This window comes from Pelodiscus sinensis, chromosome 25 (genome assembly GCF_052426305.1).
Source record: "Pelodiscus sinensis isolate ZL-2025 chromosome 25, ASM5242630v1, whole genome shotgun sequence".
NCBI lineage: Eukaryota > Metazoa > Chordata > Testudines > Trionychidae > Pelodiscus > Pelodiscus sinensis.
The window spans coordinates 8,422,544-8,445,024 of NC_143076.1; the positions used below are offsets into that span (position 1 = coordinate 8,422,544).

Consider the following 22,481-nt stretch of genomic DNA (forward strand, 5'->3'; position numbering starts at 1 on the left):
CTAATCAGCGCAGCGTAGAGCGGAAGAATGACGTCTCGTGTCTTGCTCACAACACTCCTGTTCATGCAGCCCAGAATCATGTTGGCTTGTTTTGCAGCTGTGTCACACTGTTGACTCATATTTAGTTTGTGGTCACTGTGACCCCTAGATCCCTTTCTGCCGGACTCCTTCCTAGACAGTCGCTTCCCAGTCTGTATGTGTGACCCAGAAAGTGGAGCACTTTGCATTTCTCCTTATTAAACTTCACCCTATTTACCTCAGACTGTTTCTTCAGTTTGTCCAGATCACCCCCAATTTTGTGACATATTGATTCCTTCTTAGATCCATTATTCCACCACTATGTGACAGGTTTATGAGGGTGCCAGTTTGACTTTACCTGGAGGCAGAGATAAAGAATCCCCAAATGTCCTCGGGAACAATGACAGTAAGTCAGTGCACAGTTGAGCGTACGTTTCTTGCCTTGACAGTGGATTCTTTGCTAAATCTGCTGTGCGCTTGTGCCATATGTCACATCATGGAAGTCAGGCCAGTCTGAATAACAGGTCTAGTGCGTGCTCCCCTCGCTCATTCCGGTGTCTGCTGTAAAGCTAATGGACTGAATTTTGACTAATGTGCATATTGCTAAAATTAGACGTCTGTTCATGTGGCTAATCTGTTGCAGACTAAATGCTGTCGAATGATTCAAGTTAACTAGGAATGTCCTGCTTATATAGCGCTGATTCAAGGTAGCCCAGTACACCAGTTAGTCCTGCCTGTATTTTGCTAATTAGAAGTGCCGCTTTTCATAAGAATAGGGATACTGACTCCAGTGTGTCAGCCAAGTTTCCATTTGGTTAATTAAATTCCACCTCCCGAATCCTGCCACTCCCTGGAGTTTCAATTGGTGATGGTGTTCTTCCCTTCACATCCTTAGTATTGTTGCAGCGTTACTGTTAAACAGCTGTCTCGTTCCACCCCAGAACAGGCTGCATTATCACAATGGCTGATCTCCACGTGCAGTCTGGGAAGTGGCTTGCGATCATGGGGGATGAAAGTCATGTGGTACATTATTTATATAGGAACGTTCCAAAGGGCGCCAGAGGTGCCGTGTTGTCACAAGGCCTTCGAGTCACTGAATGCCAGCAAGACTCCCATCATGCCCACTGATTTACATGCGGGCTTTGGGAAGTCGTACTAATTTTTGAAGCAAATAGTACTTAGCTAGTCCCATGCAAATCACTGGCCCAGGAAAGGCTGTGCATATGGTGAGTTGTTTATTCCCCACTGGGACAATGGACCGGATGTGTTCTGTAGGACGGGCTGCTAGTCACTCCAGCCAGGGCTGAGACTGTTAAACTCACAGGGCCAAATTCTGGCCTCTGCTACTGGTGAAAATCTGTAGCAGCCCTGCTGACTTCAGCACTGCTGTGGATTGGCCTTGGTGCAAGAGGGAGCAGAATTCAGTGCTTAGGTCTGAATCGAATCTAATGAAATCATTGTGCTAAAGTCAGGGAGGTGAGACTTAAGGTGAGAAGTAGCAGCAACTTTCTCCTTCCCAGGACTTACGCTGTTGTGTAATGATTTGCATTTTTTTCTCATGACTTTGATTGCGTGCGGCGGTGCCAAACAGAGGAGGAATTTCAACACACCATAAGATGTTTACATCAACCTAAACATTGCTGGAGCGTTTGACGTATTAAGTAACCTCTAGTTCTCCCGTTCGGCCCCGCAGAAGGCCGCTGGAGTAAATGCTTGGCAGCTTGCATAAGTGCTATAGGAACAAATCCCATTCACAAATAATAACACAGGAGTATAACACCCACACATGGCTTAGACTGAAGTAGCACAGCATTCAGAGCTTGCTGGAATAACTCAGCTATTTCCTGCAGCGCTCGTGTCTCCTGGGAATCATGGAGCCACCCTTCAGGAGAAGAGAATGTGTTCAAAGAGCACATATTTGGAGCTGAGAGCTAAGGCCAGCAAATACTCCACCATATGGTAGAGTGGAAGATGTGGGGTCAGATACTCCACTAAGGAAAATCGGTGTCTCTCCGTTAAAGTGGACAGACTTACCGAGATTTACCTCTCCTGCCCTCCCATGGCCAGACTGCAGTCGTAGAAAAGCTACATTATTGGATGGGTCTTTAAAATGCTTGTGGAGTATATGTCGTGCCTCCTTTAGGGGCAGGTCCACAGAGAGGTTAACAACCTTCTACTGCAGCTAGTTAAGAGAGTTATTGCCATAGCTGAATGAACAGAGGCCCGTTGTTTGGAGCGGAAGGCCCTGGGGTCAAACCATGCTGACCACATAGAAATGTGGGTGTTAGACACAGCACTAGAATGGAAAATATACCGTTAATATGGTAACATTCGGGTTGGTCCCTGGCTTTAGAGGGCTGGGCTGGAAAACGAGGCCATGGTTCATGCTACAGCTAGGAACACACAAACATGGCCCTCAGCTCTTCGACGTCCTTTTCCTGAGCTGCTGCAGGCTGCTGGGTGTTATTTGCAGTGCAGGGGATGAGCAGTACTACAAGCCTAACTATGATCCGCCAAGCCCCAGGGGATCTGATTTTCCTGTCTTGCATCTTGGCTTGCCATTCACACCGGGACGGAACAGGCGTGAGCATTTCATGTCCGCTCTGGTCTGGTGTGAGCGACCGCCCGGAGCGCAGGGCAATGGACGATGTGGCCTATGGACTGTGTCGAGGAGGCTGTTAAGCCCCCAGTGCACTTTAGATGCCATGGAAGTGCCGGTGACGGTGGCATTGCTCCGGCCCTCATGCCCAGGGTTTCACGGAGCCCTAACTAGGAATAGAAAGGGGCAGGCTTCACGCCGCGTGCTGACCTTCCCCCTCCATAAGGCGTAACCCTCCAGCGGCCCGTCTGCCTTTCTCCTTTCAGAACCACATTCTGACCCTGATGTCGGTGGCTGCTCGGCTCTACAAGCACCCGAGCCTGAAGAACTCCGTCAGCCTGGTGGTGGTGAAGGTGCTGGTGGTGGAGGATGAGAAGGCGGGGCCGGACGTGTCCGATAACGGGGGGCTTACGCTGCGCAACTTCTGCAGCTGGCAGCAGCGCTTCAACCCGGCGAGTGACCGCCACCCCGAGCACTACGACACCGCCGTCCTGCTGACCAGACAGGTCTGAGGGGGCAGAGTCTTGGGGATTAACCTGGGCATGGCCCGGAGTGCAGAGGGAGATAGTCCAATCGCCTCGCAGTGCTAGGTGCTGTGCATGCCTCTACACAAAGATGCAGACTATTATTCCCTCTCAGTGCCGGGGGACTGGGACCCGGAGAGAGGACATGACTGTGTCCGAGGTATCACACGGACTCTGAGGCAGAGCTGGGAGTTTATACTCCATCTCCTGATTCCCACCCCATAAATCCATCCCTCCTCTCCGGGAAACATTTTTTTTCTGGTCCATCATCTGGTGCCCAACAAAGGAAAGAGAACTTCAGGGAAAAGGAAGAGGAGAAAACTGTTTGGGAATCCACAGCTCCCATGCCAGTGAATTTCAGCAAACCAGACGTTCTAGCAACCTCAGTAGTCAGTTAATGGGCCGCCTCTTGCCTTACTTGTTTTCCTATCACAGAACTATGGGATTTAGAGACAGCAAAGCTCTAATGTGCAGTGCCATGTCCTGGCACGAGCATACAGACGTAGACACTTCTTTCAGCAATCTATGGAGCAAGACAGGGTTAACATACAAGGAAAAGCTAGAGGTAGGAGTATCCCGGGTTCCTGCATTCCCAGGGAGTGTTGTCCTACATGAACAATACATAGATCCCTACATGCCTACAAATCTGTGCTGTCTCAGAGGGGTGGCCGTGTTAGTCTGTATCAGCAAAAGCAACAAGGAGTCCTGTGGCACCTTAGGGTATGTCTACACTACCACCCTACTTCGAACTAGGGTGGTTAATGTAGGCAACTGGAGTTGCAAATGAAGCCTGGGATTTGAATTTCCCGGGCTTCATTTGCATCTTGCCGGGCGCCGCCATTTTTAAATGACCTCTAGTGCGGACTCTGTGCCGCGCGGCTACACGCAGCACGGACTAGGTAGTTCGGACTAGGCTTCCTATTCCGAACTACCGTTACTACAAGGAGTAACTACGAGGAGGTAGTAGTTACCGTTGTTACGAGGAGTAACAGTAGTTCGGAATAGGAAGCCTAGTCCGAACTACCTAGTCTGTGCCGCGTGGCTACACGCGGCACGGAGTCCACACTAGCGGACATTTAAAAATGGCGGCGCCCGGCAAGATGTAAATGAAGCCTGGGAAATTCAAATCCTGGGCTTCATTTGCAACTCTGGTTGCCTACATTACCACCCTAGTTCGAAGTAGGGTGGTAGTGTAGACATACCCTTAGGGATTAACCGATTTATTAGCTGTTGTAAGTAAAAGGCACTTCATCAGATGAATGGGAGTGGAGGTTACAGAGGCAGAGGTAGATATAACAGCAAAAGAAAGAAATTACTTGTGTTAATGAGGCTAATCAAGTCAGGGTGGATGTGGTTCATTCACAGCAGTTGATGTGGAAAGGTGAATACCAAAGGCAGGGGAAATTGCCTTGGTGGTGCGTTAAGCACTTAAGCTCCTTATTCAGTTGATAGTATTGAATTTGCAAATGAACTCCAGTTCAGATGCACAGGCCATCAGTCCATGTCACAGCGTGAGAGCCCAGACTTTCTCTTACTCTATTTCTCCTGGCTCTGGTTTCAAACCCAGGACTTCTGTGGGCTCCAGAGCTGTGACACCCTGGGAGTAGCTGACATCGGCACCATGTGCGACCCGAACAAAAGCTGCTCTGTGATTGAAGATGAGGGGCTGCAGGCTGCCTACACCCTGGCTCATGAACTAGGTAACTACTTGGTAGGGCACGTAGTTGAGGGATAGCCAGTATGGCCACTGTGGCGGAATCCACGGCAGGGTCTTTACGGCTCCAGCATCTCTCAGCTCTGGAGTGTCCCAAGTCAGGGGGCCTGGGAAGGGGCAGTTTAAACTGGAGGGCCAGATCCTCCACTGGTGTAAACTGGCACAGCTCCTTTGTAAATTGGCATCGCTCCATTGACTTCAATTAGTATTTAAAATGATGTTTATTAGTGTCTAGCCAGGGCCCAACTGGGGCAGGTACTGCACAGAGACAGCCCTGTCCCTGCTCCACTAAATAAAGGCAGAGCCAAGGTGAGTCGGGGTAGCGCCCCCAGAGTGCGAAGATGATGGCACCAAAGGGCTTCTTTAAAACTTCAGTTGAGCTCCGACCATTTGCTCTAGTTGCGGATCCAGCCCAAGAACTGCAGGCCACTTTCTTCATGTTCATCATGGTCCTTTGCTCCCAGTGATAGGTCTGTGCCCGGTGGGAGCTGATCTCACAGGCTGTTCGGCTGCACTGGGGGGGGGAGATGTTGACAAAGCCCTGGCCGGGTTGATTTAGTTGGGATTGGTCCTGCCTAGAGCAGGGGGCTGGACTTGCTGGCCTCCTGAGGTCCTCTTAAAATAAGGAATAAGGGATCTTTCGGAAAAGTCTTTATTTTCCGAAAGAGCTGCGTCTAGACTGGTGCTTTTTTCCGGCAAAGCTCCGAGCCGGAAAAAAGCGGCAGCCATTTGTATGCAAATGAAGCGGGGGGGATTTAAATCCCCACTTCATTTGCAATTGCGATGTGTCTAATTTGCATCCCTTTTCCGGAAAAGGGCTGCAGTCTAGACACAGCCTGTGAGTCTATGATTCTGTGTTGCTGAGCTTTGTTCCTGAGCCCACTTCACCCCATGGGGTACGATGTCTGGGCCCAGCGGCTCAGGGGAGCGGCTCTGGAGGCACAGAATGCCCAGGGGCACCTCTCAGCTCATGGCAGAGTGGCAAGTTGAGCAGTCTCCCCCTTTCATTCAAGCATCTTCCTGAATCTCCCTGGTTGTGGAGGCCACAGCACCATGGGGCTAAGTTGTGTGTGGGGGGGTCTGGCATCGTGCCCCCAGAAGGGGTGGGGTCTAGGGAGGAGGAGCAGGGCCAAGGGCAGTCAGCCCTTATACCACCCAGACCACAGCACGACCCCCCGCCCTCAGAGGAGCCTCTCTGGATCTCTGGGCCCGAGGGCCTGGGGGAGGTTCCTGGTTTTGCCTTCCCCTGTCCTAGGAGAGGTGCTGCCCATGGGTGACGCTCTCCTGGGAGCCCACAGGCATTCTCCCGTCAGGGGCCAACCCCCGGCAAGGGCGGGGAGTGTCACTGGCCCCGCGGGGGGCACGCAGAGGGGGTGCAGGCCGGCGAGGACAGCCGGAGGGAGGAAGCCGGCTTGCTAACGCGCCGTCTCTCTCCGCCTCCAGGACACGTGCTCAGCATGCCCCACGACGACTCCAAGACCTGCGAGCGGCTCTTTGGGCCCCTGGGAAAGCACCACATGATGGCGCCTCTCTTCGTCCACGTGAACAAGACCCTGCCCTGGTCCCCCTGCAGCGCCATGTACCTCACCGACTTTCTGGACGGGGGACACGGTAGGAATCCGTGCGGTCCCCCGGCAGCCCTGCTCCGAACCGCTGGACTCAGGCCCGCACAGGTCACCCAGGGCCAGCCACACACCTACCCCGCTGGGCGCTTGTGAAAAGCCCAGGCTGCATCACTAGAGCCCGGAAGCTGCTGACTCCAATCCTGCTGCCTCCTCCACTGGCTGCCCAGGCGTCATCTCCGGTGGGGCTTGGCCAGTCCGAGGGCCGCGGCACGTTTGGATGCAGAAGCGGAAAGGGAGGCTGTGGGCCTGTCTGATCTCTGAGCCAGGCGAAGCCTGGAAAGCCCAGACGCCCAGCTACCGCCCCGGTCTTCTGCCCGCCGCTCGGCCTGTAACTCGCCGTGGCTGACGCCCTGTGCTGGGACGTTCCTCGCGGCTCGGCTCGTTCCCACCCCGCGCTGCGAGGGAGCGAGAGGCAGGTTTGTGCCGCGGGGGGCAGCTGAGGAATTGCCTCGCTGGGATACGGGCACCTGGGACGTGATGCTCGCTGCCCGGGGCCGGCGGAGGGGTAATAACGTCAGCCCCGCCCGGCCGTGTGAGAGAACCGAGTCCAGGTTTACGCCGCCATGGAGCTGCTCCCCCAGCCTCACTTTGCTTTGCTCTCTCCGCCAACCAGGTGACTGTCTGCTCGACGCGCCCACCGAACCCCTCGCCCTCCCCACAGACCTTCCCGGCCAACTGGCCAGGTACGACCTGGACCGCCAGTGCCAGCAGATCTTTGGCAAGGCGTTCCGGCACTGCCCAAACACCACCGAGGAGGACGTCTGCGCCCAGCTGTGGTGCCGGATGGACACCAAGGAGCCCCTCTGCCACACCAAAAACGGCAGCTTGCCGTGGGCGGACGGCACCCCCTGCGGAGCGGGCAGGCTGTGCTGGGATGGCCACTGCGTGGCGCAGGAAGCAAGGAAGCACCAGGTAAAGAGAGGGTCTCTCGAAGAATTATTGTGCCAGAATGAGGCTGATGAGCCGGGCCTGCTGGTATCTGCCCGGGATCTTCCTATCAACCATCTGTAACGAGAAGTCGAGGTTTACGCATTGCCCAGCCTTGAGGGCGTCATTACCATGGTTATTATTTACCATGTGTCTTGTGGGAGCGCTGGGAGGCCTCATCATGGTCCCATTGGGCTGGGTGCTGTACAGACACAGAAGGAAAACACCATGTCTGCCACAGTTTGCCGTCCAAGTAGCATTAATACTTAGCACTTCTGTAAACTGCTAAACCTCCAGGATTCCCCCTGAGAGCTAGGGAAGTGCCATCAAACCCAGATGGGGAAACTGAGGCAGAGAGCCAAAGTGACTTGCCCAAGGCCACGTGACAACTCACTAGCAGAGATGGGGTTAAACTCTAGAAGTCCCGACTCCCTCCCTTGGGGTATGTCTACACTAGCCCCCTAGTTTGAACTAGGGAGGCTAATGTAGGCATTTGAAGTTGCAAATCAAGCCCAGGATTTAAATATCCCAGGCTTTATTTGCATGTTCCCGTCTGGTCACCATTTTTAAATTCCACCAGTCCGAAGTAACTGCCCACGTCTACACGTGGCAGGGACCCGGTAGTTTGAATTAAAGCCCTAGTTCGACCTACCAGTTAAACCTCATTCCAGGAGGAATAACAGGTCGTTCGAACTAGGGCTTTAATTCAAACTACTGGGTCCCTGCCGTGTGTAGACGTGAGCAGTTAGTCCGGACTTGTACATTTCAAAAAATGGCAACCGGCCGGGAAGATGCAAATCAAGCGTGGGATATTTAAATGCCGGGCTTGATTTGCAACTTCGAATGCCTACATTGGCCTCCCTAGTTCGAACTAGGGGGCTAGTGTAGATGTACCCTTGTACTCAGACTCTGCTTCCTCATTGCCTGCATCCAAGGATGGGGAGGTCAAACACCAAATAGTTTCGGCCTGGCTCCAAGGGAGAGACAAGATGAGGAAATATTCTGGGTACGAGTGTTAACTGCCGGTTGTGTCAATAGCTCTGATTCTGCAGTCCAACATGGATCCCAGGTTTCTACCGGTTAGAACTGGGCTCCTCCATGCCTGGCGATTTATAAATGAAACGGCTCATGTTATGAAGTTGGAAAGCGGGGGGCTTATCGGAGTCTTTGGATTTGCCTGGGTGTCCTAGGATAGCATTTGACACTGAGGCTATGTGTACACTGGCGGCTTCTTGCACAAGAACATCTTGTGCAAGAGTTCTTGTGCAAGAAGTCTTGCACAAGAAAATGTCCACACTGCCATGTGCAAGCTGTGCTTTTGTGCAAGAGCGCCCATGGCAGTGTGGACGCTCTCTTGCACAAGAAAGCTCTGGTGGCCATTTTAGTCATAGGGCTTTCTTGCACAAGAAATCCCTGCCAAGTGTCCACACTGCCCTCTTGTGCAAGAGCTCCTGCGCAAGAGGGCTTACACCTGTTAAAAAAAGAGCGTAGCTCTTGCACAAGGAGCCCCCTCTTACCACGCCGTACTGTACATTTCCTTGCGCAACAGCGGGCGGGCAGTGTGGACGCTCTGCAGATTCTTGTGCAAGAACGGCTGTACTTGTGCAAGAAGCCGCGAGTGTAGACATAGGCTGAGATGGGCTGCAATGAAACCTGTGCTGGGCATGGCCAGCTCCTCGATGAACTCTGCGGTGATTTCTTTATGGGTTCTGCTGGTCTGAACTAGATTGAGTAGCCTGTTCTGGTGCCGAGGAGTCATGTTCTTTCCCGCTGGGAGCAGACATGGAAAACGAGTACTTGTGAATCAGGCCCCGGCCCCGCAAAGCATTTAAACGCCAGCTTAACTGTCGGCACGTGCATGGTCTCGTTAAAGTTGATGGTGCTTAAAGTTAGGCCGGTGCATAAATGCTTTGCTAGATCAGTGCCCGCAGCCAGCACTGTTAGGAAACCGGGGTCATTTTACTACTGATCAGTCCTTTATTTGCCCTCTCTAGATCACGAGCCTGAGTCACCATTCGGAACAGTTTTCCCCCCGGTAGGATTCCTCCGGCCTTTGTAACCTTGCTCCTACGCACAGGGGCTGAGAACCCAGCCCCACACGTCCGTCGTATTCGCCCTACCCCCTTGCTGCCTGCTCTTTGCTTGCAGCGTTTCACTCAGCTGGCCCACGGGGCGTGGGAGTTTCATTTGGGCACCATCGGTTCCTTTCCAGTCTGGTTCCCCTGCAATGCTGCAAGGTTTGGGCTGCACACGTCACTGGGAGAGTTCAGCTCATGCCCTTGGCTGCATTTGTCCAAATATTTCTGCCTCCGTCAGGTTTGGTCAAACCCCTTTTTGTCGTAGTTCTCTGTTTAGAAATGAACCCTAACCCCTGCCACCGAGGCACCCGGCTGGCCGCAGCCTGTGGGCTGAGATCTGCCTGTCGGGCAGGGCAGGGCGTATCGTCAGGGAGGGCTCCGTCCGCCACTGAGGCAACTACCTCCCACCTGCACCGGCGGGCAGACAGACCTGCTGTAACACGGCCCCCGGCTCATTGACAGCCCCCCCCCCCCGTCCCTGTCACAAAACAAGCGCTAACCCTGGCCCCGGGTTACTCTCCCTGTCTCTCGCTCATCTCCCACAGGCCTTGTAGACTCAACTGGCAGAACCCCATGGAGCGGGACTCCACCCACGCAACGCACTAGGCGCGCCTCCTCCCGAGAGCCAAGCCCCAAGCCCCATGCGAGGTTGAAAGCTGCTTGCAGGGCAGGAGATGCCTCTTCAGTTCTCTGTCCTACTCCAGGGGTGGTCCAGACCCTTGGTTCAGGTCCTGACGCTAGCACAAGGCCTGCGCCATGTTCAGTCAGGGGCTGCTGTCACAGGGCACCACTGGCTTTTCTTCTGGTGTGGAATACAGTGGCTCAGAAGCTCCCCACCATCTGGGCCTGGTGAGCTGGCAGGGGCCCTGGTGAGCTGGCAGGGGCCCTGGTGAGCTGGCAGGGGCTCTGGAGGTGACGGCCTTCCCCTGCATTGGCCCTGCCACCGGATGTGCAGAATTTAAAGCCACAAGTGACCCTCCCTTCCCCCACCTGGCTTAACTCCGCTGGCAAGGCGGGGAGGGAGGCAGTCGGGGTGTCAGGCTTGGGGGTTTGCGTGCCCGGCTCCCAGTCATTCCAATAGGACAAAGGGGGCAGAAGTACCACGCAGGGGCTTAGCACCCACGGAGAGCTCGCCTTCTAGCTGCCGTTTGTGCCTGTGAGATATTTCCCCCAGTGTCCTGTAGGCAACTGGAAAACATCAGCCTGCACAGACAACCCTCTTTGGCACACACAACCCTCGTGGACGCCCCACAAAACGGCCTCCTCTCTACTGGGCAGTGCCCTGGAGGGGGATCCAGGAGGCCTAGCATCTGTTCCTAGCTTAGTCACTCCCCACCCTCCCGTGCCTCAGTTTCCTTATTTGTATAACAAGGATGATGATACTGACCTGCCTTGAGAAGCGCTTTGAGGTCCGCTGAGAGGCACTAGGCAAGAGCTAAGGGGTGCTACTGATTGATTTCACTGTCCTAACGAGGGCCTTTTGTCATGGAATCCTTTGCAATGTTTTGCAGGTCGCGGTTGATGGGAACTGGGGTCCCTGGAGCCCGTGGGGAGCCTGCTCCAGGACGTGCGGAGGAGGCGTGCACTTCTCCTACCGGGACTGCAATGACCCGGCACCTCAGAACGGTGGAAAATACTGCGAGGGTCAGAGAGCCAAATATCAGTCGTGCCGCACAGAGGAATGCCCCCCGGACGGTAATCCGCAGATCACCCCCCCTCCCCTGCACAATGCCCGGGCTCCGTCTGCAGACGCTCCGGCCAGAACGGCCGGGTTTCCCAGCGGGGCGGCTCAGCCAGACGTGAAAGGAGCCATTGTACGGCTATCGATATAATTTACGAGGCACTGTGGATGGCAGCAGCCTGTCTGCTGAGATCTGCCTGCCAGGCACGGCAGGGAGACAGGGAGGGCTCTGTCCGCCATGGAGGCAAGCAGAACTTCCACCCCCCCCCAGCTTCCATCCCAAACGGGCCAGCTTATTCCCCAAAGCCACGCTCTCCCCAGGGGCCACGGGCCAGCTCGGTCACCTGGTCACCGCTGCCCCAAAGACCCTTGGGCGGGTGGATTGGCCACGGTCTCATGGAAGGGCTGTCCACCCAGCTCCCCCACACTCGCGGGGGGCATGCACGGGCGAGCAGCAAGCAGGGTCCCGGAGCGAGGGTCCTTTGAAAGATTTCTGGCAAATTCACTGCCCGTGGGCGGCTCTGCCAGCGACCTGAGGGGCCGTGTTTTCCCTTCCTTCCAGGGAAGAGCTTTCGAGAGCAGCAGTGCGAAAAGTACAACAGCTACAACTTCACCGATCTGGATGGGAAGCTGCTGGAGTGGCTGCCCAAGTATTCCGGGGTGTCCCCTCGGGACCGCTGCAAGCTCTTCTGCCGAGCCCGCGGGAGGAGCGAATTCAAAGTGTTTGAGGCCAAAGTAAGACCCTTGCCTTTCCTTGTTACTGTCGTCCTGGGCCTGGAATGGCGCCGGGCGAGACGCCCCGGCGGGGCTCATGGAATTGTCTCATTGTTGTCTGCTCCTTATGGCCCAGGTGATCGATGGGACGTTGTGTGGGCCAGAGACCCTCTCCATCTGTGTCCACGGCCAGTGCATCAAGGCCGGCTGTGACCACGTGATTGGCTCCTCCAAGAAGCTGGACAAGTGCGGGGTGTGCGGTGGCAACGGCTCGACGTGCAGGAAAATATCGGGCTCGCTCAACAGATCCAAGTACGTGCTGGGGAGGTCAAAGCTCTCTCCTGGGGTGCTGGACAGCGACGGACGGAGCATGGGGGGGGGGGGGGGGCGACGGGAGAGCGGTTTGTCTCTGCCGGGGATGTTGGTAGGGAAGCTGCATTCACCTCGCTATAGTCCTGGTCCTCGCTTAGCTCCTTGCAGGATCAAACCCCAAGCAGCCTGCCCACTCTGGATGGATTGCCAGCTTTGCCACTGGCTTACATGGGAGCAGTGTCAAGTGCAGAGAGAAATCATAAAACATAGTCACTGTTTCCAAGGCTCTTTCCCAGGAGACCGGAGACTGGACTCCGCTGGAGCTCCACTAATGTGCAGCAGCTTGGGGTACAGCCTCTGAAACCAATTCTCCCTCTGGGACCACACTGAAGATAATGCTTTTCCACGGGGAGCAGAGGAATCCTCCTGCATACATGATTCAAAGACTAGTTCCTCACCCAGACAACCAGCAGCACGCTGGGTTATTACATGTGAAACAGTTGTAAACATCGACGCTGTGTCTAGACTGCATCCCTTTTCCGTAAAATAAGGAATAAGGGATCTTTCGGAAAAGGCTTTATTTTCCAAAAGATCCGCGTCTAGACTGGTGCTTTTTTCCGGCAAAGCTCCAAGCCGGAAAAAGCGGCAGCCATGTTTATGCAAGTGAAGCGGGGGGATTTAAATCCCCGCTTCATTTGCAATTGCGATGTGTCTAATTTGCATCCCTTTTACGGAAAAGGGATGCAGTCTAGACACAGCCCTGGGTTATTCATCCCCATTTCTTTGGAATTTTACTCTTGAATCAGCTTGGATAGTGAACCCAGACCAGAGAGTCTCACATTTTGGGTACGTCTACACTTGCACCCTAGTTCGAACTAGGGATGCAAATGTAGGCATTCGAAATAGTCAATGAAGCGGGGATTAAAATATCTCGCGTTTCAGTAACATGATCTTGCCAGCGCGTTACTCTGATCAACAGCTGTTTCGAAAGTGAAAGTGTGCGCTGGGACAAATTAATTCGATCCACACCCCTTGGTCCTCATTTTTTGAGGAGTAATGTTAGTTTTAATCAAGGGGTTTGGTTCGAACTAACGCGTCCCGGCGCGCACTTTCGCTTTCGAAACAGCTTTTGATCGGAGTAACGCGCCGGCGAGATCATGCTAATGAAGCGCAGGATATTTAAATCCCTGCTTCACTGACTATTTTGAATGCCTACATTTGCATTCCTAGTTCGAACTAGGGTGCAAGTGTAGACTTACCCTTTGTCTCTTGCCCTTTCTGATTCTATTTAAATGCTGCAATGTTGTAGATGCCAACCCTGGAGGAAAAACATTACCTATTTAAAAAAAAAAACTCAACGTTAACTATTTAAAAATATACTGAAAACTTGAAGGTTTATAAAAACAATTCCCCTGCAAACACACAGGGAAGTTTGGAACCTGCCGGGCAGATTCTGATCTGATCTGTGCCGGTATAAATGCGGCATAACGCCGCTGGTTTCCACCGTGTTAACTAGGATTTATACGACTGCAAATGAGCCCAGAATCCAGCCTAGGGCCCACGTAATGTTTATCTTTGCCCCAAACTCCTTGAAAGTTCCACAAAGTTTGCTCCTGTGCTGCATTATGTAATACACATAATGCCTGTTGCTTTCAGTGTTACCTGCCGCTGTCATGTGCTTGGTGCTGTGACAGGCGCAAATTAAAAAATTCAGTCCCTGCCCTGAGGGGTTTACAGTCTAAGCCCCAGGGCTGAATTTCCCGCATACGCAGGGAGCCAGCAGAAGACCTAGGAAGAGCTTATTGGCATATAAGTACAACAGAAATTGCTCAGAGGCCCTGTGCTGGCCCGACACATGGGTGCGATTTATTGTCCGGGCCTGGGCCTACAGATGGTATAAATCAGCGTAGTGCCACTGACATCAATAGAGCTGTGGCAATTGACAGCAGCTGAAGAGCTGCCTTTTCGGCTGAAGGGTTAATCTTCTGAGCAAAGCAACGCTAGCAGTGGGAGGCCAATATTAAAAGCTTTCTTGGAAAGAGAGTAACAAAGGGCTGAGATATCGAATTCCACGTGATGAGATTACTCCCGGGGTCAAATTAGATTTCCTAAGTGGTTTCCTTCCAGGGAACACAATGAATGGAACTTCCATTGGCCAATGAATTGTTTGTGGTTGACTAAAGAGAGATGAATATGGATTTAATCTACAAGAGATCCGATTAAGATCAGGGTTAAGAATGCCAGCGTGACTTCAGTCTGAGAGCAGAATTTGACCCTCAGGCTTTGTTCCAAAATACTCTGTGCTTAATCGCCAGCCACAGCACAAGCCTTTGAAATGCTTCTGTGTAAATATTCCTATCAGTTACAGGTGCTGGCTTGAGTCAGGTACTGGATTTTAGTGTGTTGCTTCCCAAATTGCCATTGTTGTTTGTTCAGCACAGACAATGTACAAGGTACAAGGAGTGCCCCCGACTTAAAGGCCTTTTGCTCCACAGCCATGAACCATTCCTCTATTGCAGTCCATAGGGCCCGGCCTACTCCAGAATCCTACAGTGACACAATTTGCTGTGGAATCCACCCCAGCAGCAAAATGGCACTCCAGAATCTAAGATTTCATTTCTGGTGCTGATGGTTGCACCAAAAACTTTCCAAAACCAACCAAGTGCAGCCAATGCAGAGAGAGCAATGCCGGGGTCCACAACCAGTCTGGAAAAATAGCTTCAAAAAGTGTGTGATGTTAACTCTGAAACCTAAAGGCTACGTCTACACTGACATGAATTTCCGAAAATGCTTTTAACAGAAAAGTTTTCCATTAAAAGCATTTTCGGAAAGGTGCATCTAGATTGGCAGGATGCTTTTCCACAAAAGCACTTTTTTGCGGAAAAGCGTCTGTGGCCAATCTAGACGCGGTTTTCCGCAAAAAAGCTTCGATCGCCATTTTCGCGATCGGGGCTTTTTTGCGGAAAACAGTACTATGCTGTCTACACTGGCCCTTTTGGGCAAAAGTCTTTCAGAAAAAGACTTTTGCCTGAACGGGAGCAGCATAGTTTTTCCGGAAAAGCACTGATGATTTTACATGAGATCGTCAGTGCTTTTCCGGAAATTCAAGTGGCCAGTGTAGACAGCTGGCAAGTTTTTCCGGAAAAGCAGATGATTTTCCGGAAAAACTTGCCAGTCTAGACATAGCCAAAGAGGGCAGTGTAAACATCAATATCATTAACTGCTGATTGTTTTAGCAGAAACGTCCAACCAGGGTTCTTGTCCTCCAGATCCAAACTGTCACCAAGACCTTCCCAGGTGCCAAAAGCCCTTGCTGCCTCATTCCCATCTGTCAAAACTCTGTGTCTGTGCCCAGGGCAAGGTCTCAGTGCAGATCTGAGCATCCAGCACAAAACTCTGCCGCTCCACTGAAATGTAAAAAATTAGGGGCAGTGGAAATAAAGGAATTTCGTATCAAAATAAACAACTGTGATTGCAGTGCTGATGTTCACATTGCACTGAGCGAAAACCCTCCCGTTGCATTTGTATCTGGAGCTGCCTCTGAATTTCTGGCCCTAGCACTGGAGAGCTCTAGATTACGTCAGGCATGTCACCGGCAGCATGTTAACCCATCCCTGTACTAATTTGTTGGCTTGTAAGCTCGGGACAACAACCATCTCCTCGTGCTCCATGCAGGTATGGCTATAACGACATCGTCACAATCCCTGCCGGAGCTACCAACATTGACATCAAGCAGCGCAGCCACCGAGGGGTCCGGCACGATGGAAACTACCTGGCTTTGAGAACCCCGGATGGCAGGTACCTCCTGAACGGAGACTTTGCCATTTCAGCCATGGAGCAAGACATCCTGGTGAAGGGGATGATCCTGAAGTACAGTGGCTCTCTGACCACTCTGGAGCGTCTCCAGAGCTTCCGGCAGCTCCCAGAATCTCTCACTGTCCAGCTGCTGACGGTCTCCAGCGAGGTCTTCCCGCCCAAGGTGAAGTTCACTTTCTTCCTCCCCAAGGACGTGCCCTTTAGCAAGCAGAAGGTCAAGGAGAAGAAATCAGCCAACGTCATCCAGCCCATGCTGACCTCGCAGTGGGTTATGGGGGACTGGTCCGAGTGCTCCAAAACGTGCGGCTCTGGTTGGCAGAGGCGCACGGTGGACTGCCGGGACGTGGCGGGCCAGGCCTCCACCACTTGTGACAAGGCCCTGAAGCCCGAGGACCTCAAACCCTGTGGCGACCTCCCGTGCCCCATTTGGCGGATCGGCCCCTGGTCGCCCTGCTCCCGGACTTGCGGCGAGGGGGTGCGGACGCGGAGCGCCACCTGCATTGACTACGCAGGGAAGATGGCAGCCCCTGAGAAATGCAGTTCGCCTCCGCCCCAGGCAGCGACCACCGCCTGCGTGCTGCAAGACTGCTGAGCCATGGCCGGGCCGGTGCAGCCGAGACGTGCAACGCAGCCAACTACTAACCGGACCGGACCTGGCTTGGCAAGTCAAGCAGGGCCATAGGTATAAAGGTGCACTAATTAACCTGAGCAGGCCCCTCGGGGCACACCTGCTTGGAAGGCTGACAGAGCTCACAGAACAACCACTTGTTTCTGGTTCCATCCCCTGCCAATAGACATCTACCTCAGCAGGGGGAGGGAAAGAGCACAGGGCAGCGGAGGAGCCCTGCGATGTATTGTTACTGGCTAGCAGCTGATGAACTTTAATTTAAATTCTAGGCTATTTCCAAAAAGGACGAGCTGAGTCTCACCCGCCACCGAGTCATCTTCATTCTTTACCACAGGTCACCTAAGAGACTGCTCGGCAAGGAGGCTGAGGGGTAGGGTAGCGGGCTGGCTTCCTCATTCAGAAGGTTAACCATCAGGTCTGGGGCGGGCGGGAGGGGGGGGCTGCCACACCCTCTGTCTTGACGTGGTTTCCATTGCCTTCAGGGTTGACAATTCGGCTTGATGGCTCCCAGCACCCCCACTGTACAAACGGTTCCAGTCTCCCTGAGTTTAGTGCGGGCTTTTTTAAAAACCCTTCTATGGGATGAAGGGCTTGATCCTACGGCCATTCTTCTGGTAGAACTCCCCTACGCTTCAGTAAAGCCTGTGCAGGTTAAGGCCCAGCTTGTAGTAACAGTCTCTCCTGGAATTGACCCAATTAGTAGAAGGCTTCTGCGTCCACCATTGGGTCACTCTGCCCCGACCCAGCTCCAGTGGTGTTCAGACCGGGGCTTTGGTTCCACCCCTCTGAAGCCGGGGCTCTCTGCACAACTTTGGAAGTTAGTTGTGGCTCAGATTTTGGTCGTCTTTACCCCAACGTTGGGGGGTGGGGGTGGATCCAGGGCGGTTGTTCAGGGCCATCTCTAGTCTCAGATGGTTGCATGTGGCTGTCCAACATCCTGACAGATGAAAGGAAAGGGAACAAAGTTGGTCCAGGACTGGGCACATGGGCCACGGAAGCCCAGTGAAAAGTCAGCCTGCAAAGTCAAACCCAGCATGGCCCAGGTACATCTGAATCTTTCTGCCTTGTCTCGCTCCGTTAGCCTGCGCAGCCAGCCAGGAGGCAGGGTGCTGGGGGCAGGGGACTGAGCTACGCCTACTCCTGAGTCTAAAGGACATTAACTCCTTTATGCAGCCTTAGATGGGTCACTTTGCCTCAGTTTCCCCAGCTGTAAAATGGGGCTGTTGGCATTGCCCTGACTCACAGGGTCTCATGAGGATTAGCTGATGTTTGTACAGTGCTTTGGAAGGGGAGGGGAAAGTGCTTATGGCATAATGTAAGGTAGATGCTGCATTGCAACTATGCCCTGTCTCCATCAGCCCTTGAGTGCAAGCTAGTGGTTCCTTGCCTATAGAAGCCCTCCTTGGTTTTCAGCCAACTGAGTGGTTTATCAGCAGTGTGCTTAGTTATGCAGATAACCCACAAACCTGGGTCTAGAATCCAAAAGTCCCCAGAACTCTAGGGTGCTGGGATCCGGGTTTGGGTCAATCCCTATTGAAGACATGGTGAATTTGTTATGGTCGGGCCTGAGTCTGGATTCTGAGCCCCACAACAGTTGAGGGTGTTTAGAACTAAGGTTTTGGATCAGGCCCTTCACAAGTCTGCTTGATGGCTGCAGTGTATTTCATGTAAAGGGCAGCAGGAATAGGGAAAGGGCTGAAACACACGGTTTGGCTATTCAGTTAAACTCCAGCCCTTTCTTTTACAAAATCTAGCCAGCTGTCTAGAAGCTGGGTAGAAATCCTCTGGTTGCCTTTGAGTATTTCAGTCAGTCTCTCAATCTTGGGCTGAACCAAAACCCCAGACCGGAAAGCTCTCGATTTGAGGGTTCAAAATCCAGATCCAAAAGTGTGGTCTAGTCAGCCAGGGAGTGTAGATCTAGACTCTTACAGAGAGAGCTTTGAGCTTTGGACTCTGATCTGAAGTTGGCGTAAGGAAGGCTGGTTCTTACCCAGAACAGATCCAAAGCTCTTTCCCAAACCCATGCTGAATCCAGATACAACCTTTGTGCTGCTGCCTCTGCATTTCTAGGTTCTGGATGCCGATGTACCACGAGAACAGCTGCTGGCACCAGGAATCTTTCTAGAAAGCCTGTCCTCACCAGACATCTAGCTTAATCTTGAACACCTAGCAGGTTCAAGCCCTGATCTTCCTCCAGCAGAATATGGATAACTCCCCCTGAAGCCAGGTGAAGTTATTCTTACCCTGGGGGCTGGCTGGAGTGTGGAGCTGGTTGTTTGCTGTAATCAATCTCAAGTTTGCCCTCCAGCAAATATCACGGGAAATCCTTACAACTCCGTAGTTGGCTTATTGCAGGACACAGCAGCGAGTGCGTTTCTCACCTTCTGGTCTGAAAAGGTGGGTGCAGAGCACGTCCTGAACTCAGTAGCATCCTCCTCCATTGTGTTGCACAGTGTACAGAACAGGTGGACCCAAGCCAGAGGGCGCATGTCGGGTTCCAGACTTTCAAAAAATTCAGGGGGTTCGGGATTTCTGTCAGGCCCCTTTATGGAGCGAATAGACAGCTGCAAAGCTTGGAGCCAGTGCTCAATTTCCCAAGTTTGGGGCTTCGTTCAGGCCTCTCTCTAATGAACACACGCAGCAGGCTGCTCTCACTCCAGGAATTTAAACCATCTCACATGCTCCAGCAAATAGCTGGGTGCTGAAGTCATGCTTCCTTGCTTTGGTATTTTTTCTTCAAGTGTGTGAGTGGTTTAACTCAGAAGCAACTGTGTGTCTTTTCTCCGGGGTTGTAGCGCCCATTAGAGAGAGGTCAGAAACTGCAGGCTGAGATTTCCCTGAGAACGTGCCAAGGAAAGCAAATACGCTAATAATGAAACCCACACTTGAGTTAAACAAGTAGATAGACCTCCTCCATGGCTACGTCTAGACTAGCATGGTTTTCCGGAAATGCTTTTAACGGAAAAGTTTTCCGTTAAAAGCATTTTCGGAACAGAGCGTCTAGTTTGGCACGGACGCTTTTCCGCAAAAGCACTTTTTGCGGAAAAGCATCTGTGGCCAATCTAGACGCGCTTTTCCGCAAAAAAAAGCCCCGATCGCCATTTTCGCGATCGGGGCTTTTTTGCAGAAAACAAATCTCAGCTGTCTACACTGGCCCTTTTGCGCAAAAGTTTTGCACAAAAGGGACTTTTGCCCAAACGGGAGCAGCATAGTATTTCCGCAAAAAGCACTGATTTCTTACAGTAGGAAGTCAGTGCTTTTGCGGAAATTCAAGTGGCCAGTGTAGACAGCTGGCAAGTTTTTCCGGAAAAGTGGCTGATTTTCAGGAAAAACTGGCCAGTCTAGACACAGCCCATCTGTTTACGTCCATGGGGCGATTCATCAGCTAGAACTTCTTGCACGTGCAGGGTTCCCAGAACAGACAAATCCCACGCAGTGTGATATTTTTAATTGACTCCCAGTTGTTTTCTAGCTCTGCTTGTATTGCCCTTAATCCCAATAGTGTCTAAGAGGACGATTAGGCCACAATTCAGCAAGAAGAACACACCTCGCTGTAAGCACCAGAGTAGTCCCGTGGACTTCAGTGAGCCTAAAGTTAAGACTGAGTTTAAGTGTTTCCCTGGATCACTGAGGGGGAGAATGCATTGGTGGTATATAAAACTATGGAAAAAACACTGCTGAGTTGTGCTCTATTGGTCCCTCACACTGCAGTAGCACCGTAGCCAGCCTTTGCACTCGTGCTGTTTTGTGTCTTTTCAGCCCAAGCCTGTGTCTCTAAGCTCAATGTGGGAATTCATTACAGCAGTTGCATTCCTGCTACTGAGGGTTAATAGTGTAACGCCAGCATGTGAGGTCCAGCACGGACCACCGAGAAGTAAAACTAACCTCAAGGTGACAAAAGCAGGAAACCTGCCAGTTCCAAATTCACGCCACTAGCAGTTCTGTCTATTTTAAGCAGACCTTTTGGGTCTCTTGTTCTCACTCTTCCAGTTACCATAGATCACTGGAAATTCACTCTCAGCGCAAAGTTTGGATCAGGATCAGAACTTCTCCGTGGGATGTTCTGATCCCAGGTATTGGAGCCCAGACCAGATGCATGTTTCACTGGGGATGATTGTTTTGGAATTCCTGACCTATCCTTCTCTTAGAAACATGTAGCATTTATGGGGATGTAAGTCAAATAAGTTATATACAGGATATATATAGAAAGAGAAATATGTATATCTGTTTCCCTTCAGTGAAGGATTGTAGCAGTGTACTGAGCCTCTTGTGTAAGATATTTATTATGAGTTTTTGTTTTGTACAGTAGCTGCCCGAAAAGAAGGTGAAACTGTGTTTGTTTTAACATGCTGCTGCCATCCCCTCCCCCCCCATCCTACACCTGCAATCACGTGACGGGGGAGAAAATCTCGCTAATCTTTCTAACTGCTTAATTACTCAACTGGTATCTCACTACTGTTTGGTGCGCAAAGCAGGACACAATTTCCAATCAAGCTTTGTAATCATAACCAATCAATAGAAATAAACATTCTAATTTTATTTTAACAAAGAAATATTTTCCTGTTTTATGCTGGATTTGGTTTTGTTAATATTTGGAAATGGATAATCTAATTGTAATGATAGCCTTTATCCCTTAATAAAGGACTTCCTGGAAATAACTCCACTGTCGGTTTTGTTTTCCATCGGTTAGATGTAGTTTTATGAATACTTTGCTCTGTGAGCTTCATCTGTCCAACCAATGAGCCTTATTTCTCATCCTCACTTTTCCCTTTTATTATGACACTTTTTAGAAAAGTCTCTCTGGGTTTTAAAATAATGAAACAACCCCACTTACAACAGGAGGCAAGCAAAAAAAGAGAAAAAAAAATCTGTAAGAAATTTTGAAGTTGTTTCCATATTCTGGCTTGCTTGTGTGGCGTTAGTGGGCACTGCAGAGCTTTGTGAGTTATTAGGGCAGAGAAGAAATATGGTCTCGTGGTTAAAATACACAGGCAGGCATTACCGGGTGTTTTACTGAACTTTGATGCCAAATGAATTATTCAACGTTTATGCTGGTGTCAGCACGAGCAGGATTTGGTCCCTATTGTTATAAATGTAGCATCATCCGCTAAAAACACAGCTGTTAAAGACTGGCACTTCCAACACCGTATTAGGTAGCAAACTACAGGATTCATGGCCTGAGTTTAGAGGGTATCTCACTTCACAGAATAGAGATGGTCTGCCTGCCTCAAAGCCAACCTTTGTTGGACTCCCTCTCATTCCCTTAAGTGACTTAGGCCCTGATTCAACAAACCACCTAAGCACACACTTCAAGTCAAGCACGCGTGTAAGTTTTGTGCCATAGACACATAGGGTATGTCTACACTTGCACCCTCTTTCGAGAGAGAGGGATGCAAATGTAGATATTTGAAATTGCAAATGAAGCCAGGATTTAAATATCCCGCGCTTCATTTGCATAGTCAAATTATGGCGCTATTTCAAAATAGCGCTATTTCAAAAAAAGAAATGCTGTCTAGACACGGTTATTTTGGGAGAAAACCCTTCTTCTGAAATATCCCTTATTCCTCCTACAACGAGGTTTACCAGTTATTTCGGAAGAAGGGTTTTCACCCGAAATAACTGCGTCTAGACAGTGTTTCTTTTTTCGAAATAACGCCATTTCAAAATAGCGCCATAATATGACTATGCAAATGAAGCACGGGATATTTAAATCCCAGCTTCATTTGCAATTTTGAATGTCTATATTTGCATCCCTCTGTCAAAAGAGGGTGCAAGTGTAGCCACACCCATAGTGACGTAGCAATATATAACATATGCCTTTGCAGCATATATAATCCCTTCTGAA

The 22,481-nt window shown here is 51.4% G+C and overlaps 1 protein-coding gene across 1 annotated transcript in view; it reads left to right on the top strand.

Moving 5' to 3' along the window:
• The window catches only part of ADAMTS8 (ADAM metallopeptidase with thrombospondin type 1 motif 8), a 33,524-nt gene extending 12,218 nt beyond the window's left edge, over positions 1-21,306 (top strand). Inside the window, exons 2-9 of the mRNA XM_075909634.2 lie at positions 2,884-3,123; positions 4,709-4,841; positions 6,299-6,466; positions 7,094-7,392; positions 10,997-11,180; positions 11,729-11,901; positions 12,017-12,192; positions 15,868-21,306. Coding sequence (XP_075765749.2) covers positions 2,884-3,123; positions 4,709-4,841; positions 6,299-6,466; positions 7,094-7,392; positions 10,997-11,180; positions 11,729-11,901; positions 12,017-12,192; positions 15,868-16,600 — 2,106 coding nt within the window. The 3' untranslated portion in view covers positions 16,601-21,306. The remainder of the gene's footprint in view (positions 1-2,883; positions 3,124-4,708; positions 4,842-6,298; positions 6,467-7,093; positions 7,393-10,996; positions 11,181-11,728; positions 11,902-12,016; positions 12,193-15,867) is intronic.
• The last annotated feature ends 1,175 nt before the right edge of the window (positions 21,307-22,481 follow it).